We start from the raw sequence: 2,897 nt of genomic DNA on the forward strand, positions 1-2,897 counted from the left end.
TGACAAGGAAAAAGCTGCCTGAATGGGTCATATGGAGTGAGAAGGCAGAATTGGCATTTCAGAAGCTAAAAACAGCATTAACTACAGCACCATTAATGAAAAATCCGAACTTCAATCAAACATTTATATTGCAAACTGATGCATCAGGAGTAGGAGTTGGTGCAATTCTTAGTCAAGGAGAGGAGAATTTAGATGAGGGACCAGTTACTTATTTTAGTAAAAAGCTACTCCCGAGAGAACAAGCATACTCGACAGTCGAAAAAGAGTGCTTAGCTATTATTCTAGCCATCAAGCATTTCAGTGCATATCTCATAGGGAGATCTTTTATTATTCAGACGGATCATAGAGCTCTTCAATGGCTACACAAGTTTAAAGAGAAGAATGCAAGATTGACTAGATGGAGTTTGATTCTGCAACCATATAATTTCACTATACAACATCAGAAAGGGGTAGCAAATGCAAATGCAGATGCACTTTCTAGATTGGAGAGGAAGAGCACTTCGTGCCAGAGGGGAAGGGAGGAAATGTAAGAAGTTGTTTCTGAATGGATCCGGAACTCTCTGTGTACTATTGTAACTATATATTATGTGTTTATTCAAGTATATTCTAGAACAATCATGTAAAGTATTCTTGTATGTTATAGAACCTTCTGGACATTTATAAGATCTATATAAGTGTGTTGTTTGTTAGTTGTGAGTTAGTTGTGAGTTTCGTGTTGATTAAGAATAAAGTTTGGTTAACAGATAGTTGGAGCGTCTGTTACAATAAAATCATTCATTTTCATTATTAATAGACAAAAAACCTGATTTAGCAGCTGTCAAACAGATATTTGATTCTTCTGATGATCATTACCTGACAATAGGAGCTGGATTAAAAGTGAAGACAGCTGATTTGATAGAAATGCCAGGAACAGCAAGTACCAAACTTCATTTGGTATTCCAGAGGTGGTTTGATGCTGATAGAGATGTCAATTGGGATACATTAATAAAATTGTGTGATGACAATCCTGATAAACTGGGCAAAGCAAAATCTAACCTTCTGGAACATATAGGTAAGTTACAAAACTTGAACTCTCACATTAAAATTATATAATAAAACATTATTCATTTCTATACCAGGCAAGGCAGGCTTGGCAGAAAGCAATGGGACAGCACAAGCAAATGCTAAAAAGCAAAAGATTGATCCCAAGTAAATGTCTTTTACTGACTCCAATTAATGAATCTGCTATTGTATTTACAGAGAACCAATTGATAGTGCAGCAACTGGTGAGGACAAGAGTAAAAGTGAGGACCAAAGTATGTTAGAATAATTTGATAATTTCTAATTAACATGAACAATAGAATCAGATCCACCTCCTGATGTCAGCAAATATTGCCCAAAACTGGAGGACATTGAGCGAAAAATTGAGATGAAAACAATTGAAGAGCTGACCGAAGGAGAGAAAGAGTTTATATCAAAGGTCCGTTACATTCTGGTGACTGCCACAACCATAGAATACTGTGCTGTGATGGGTTCAATCGATCCTCCTGGAGGTGATGGTAAATATATTAGAGTTATCACAACAGATGAAACTGGGAATTTTATCCTGGGGAAGTATGGGTCGTGTAATGTAGCAATAACTAGGACAGGCCAGGGCCCAGATGAGACTGAAGATATTCTTGTTTCAGTACAAAATGACGTAAAAGCTGATTTTGTCATTGCTATTGGGATATGCTATGGAGCAAAGGAGAGCAAAACTGAGGAACTCAGTGATAAAACAAATTTAGGTGACATTATTGTTGCCAAAAGTATTATCGACACTGCACATCAGCGTATTGAAGGAAAAAATACAATTGTTTTAGCTACCGAGTACCATTGTGGAAAGAATCTTTTAAAAAAGTTCAAACACGACGAAGTCTTTAAAATTGAAGGTAAAGCAGTTAAAGTTCATCATCAAGGCTCTCTGGCCTCTGAATTCACACTGTTTCGTAGCAAAGAAGCAAAGGAAGAGAAACTAAAATATATCCAAAAAGCACTTGGAGGAGAAATGGAAGCAAAAGGTATTCATAAGGCTGCTGAGAGTGTAGGATTTGAATGGATCGTAATAAAAGCTATAGTCGACTGGGGAACAGAAGAAAAAGACAAGAAGTGGCAACCGTTTGGAGCTGTCTCATGTGCAAGGTTTGTCCTACAGCGCTTGAAAGATCAACAAGGTAAGCTAATTATGGTAAGGATGATGAACTATGTATAAGTAGTTAACTATGTGTATAAGCTTTGCAAACTAAACTGCTTTGATATTGATTTTTGTTAGAGTAAACAATACCTATTATTTACTCTTGTTAGAACTAACATGCTTGTAGGGAATAAAAAAATTTACGGATACATTTTAAAAACACTCATTAGCTGATACATTATGTAGGTAATCAGGACCAAACTCAACATGATGATCAGAATGATTATATCAGGCTTCATGATGAAGAAGGAACTCGTGACTCATTAAAGCAGTTGAATGATAATTTCTCTTTGGTAATGATGGACGTAGAAGAAGCCTTTGATAATGAAATTCAAGATAATCCTAAATTACTCAAAAAGATCACAACGTGGCTAAGATACAGAGAAGACTTAAAATATCATGCTGATACTATTGCTACACTAAACAATGTGTCTACTATAGGTGATGTACTCACAGCCATACGCCCTCTTTTCGACTGTACTGACTGTGCATTATTAGTTAACATGTGTCAGCAATTTATACCAAATGCTAAAGAAGAAGTTTCAAAGCTTGAATCTCATCATGAAAGAGCTAAAGAATTTTGTCAATCAACCACAGTACAACAACTGAAAGAGGATCTGGAAAAAAAATATTGTCCACATTTAGCAACAGATTTAAAAACATGCCCAAGATTTTTGTTAAGTTA

At 35.8% G+C, this 2,897-nt stretch overlaps 1 protein-coding gene across 1 annotated transcript; it reads left to right on the forward strand.

The window, feature by feature from the left end:
* Positions 1–793: 793 nt before the first annotated feature.
* Positions 794–2,888, forward strand: LOC109591134 (uncharacterized; the record flags this gene model as incomplete). Its single annotated transcript, XM_020006926.1, has 5 exons — positions 794–1,051; positions 1,119–1,188; positions 1,240–1,295; positions 1,341–2,192; positions 2,399–2,888. Coding segments are annotated over 5 exons (1,726 nt in total), but the record flags the coding sequence as incomplete, so codon positions are not given.
* Positions 2,889–2,897: the final 9 nt, after the last annotated feature.

Source organism: Amphimedon queenslandica, unplaced genomic scaffold (genome assembly GCF_000090795.2).
Source record: "Amphimedon queenslandica unplaced genomic scaffold, v1.1 AMPQUscaffold_8883_Cont19177, whole genome shotgun sequence".
NCBI lineage: Eukaryota > Metazoa > Porifera > Demospongiae > Haplosclerida > Niphatidae > Amphimedon > Amphimedon queenslandica.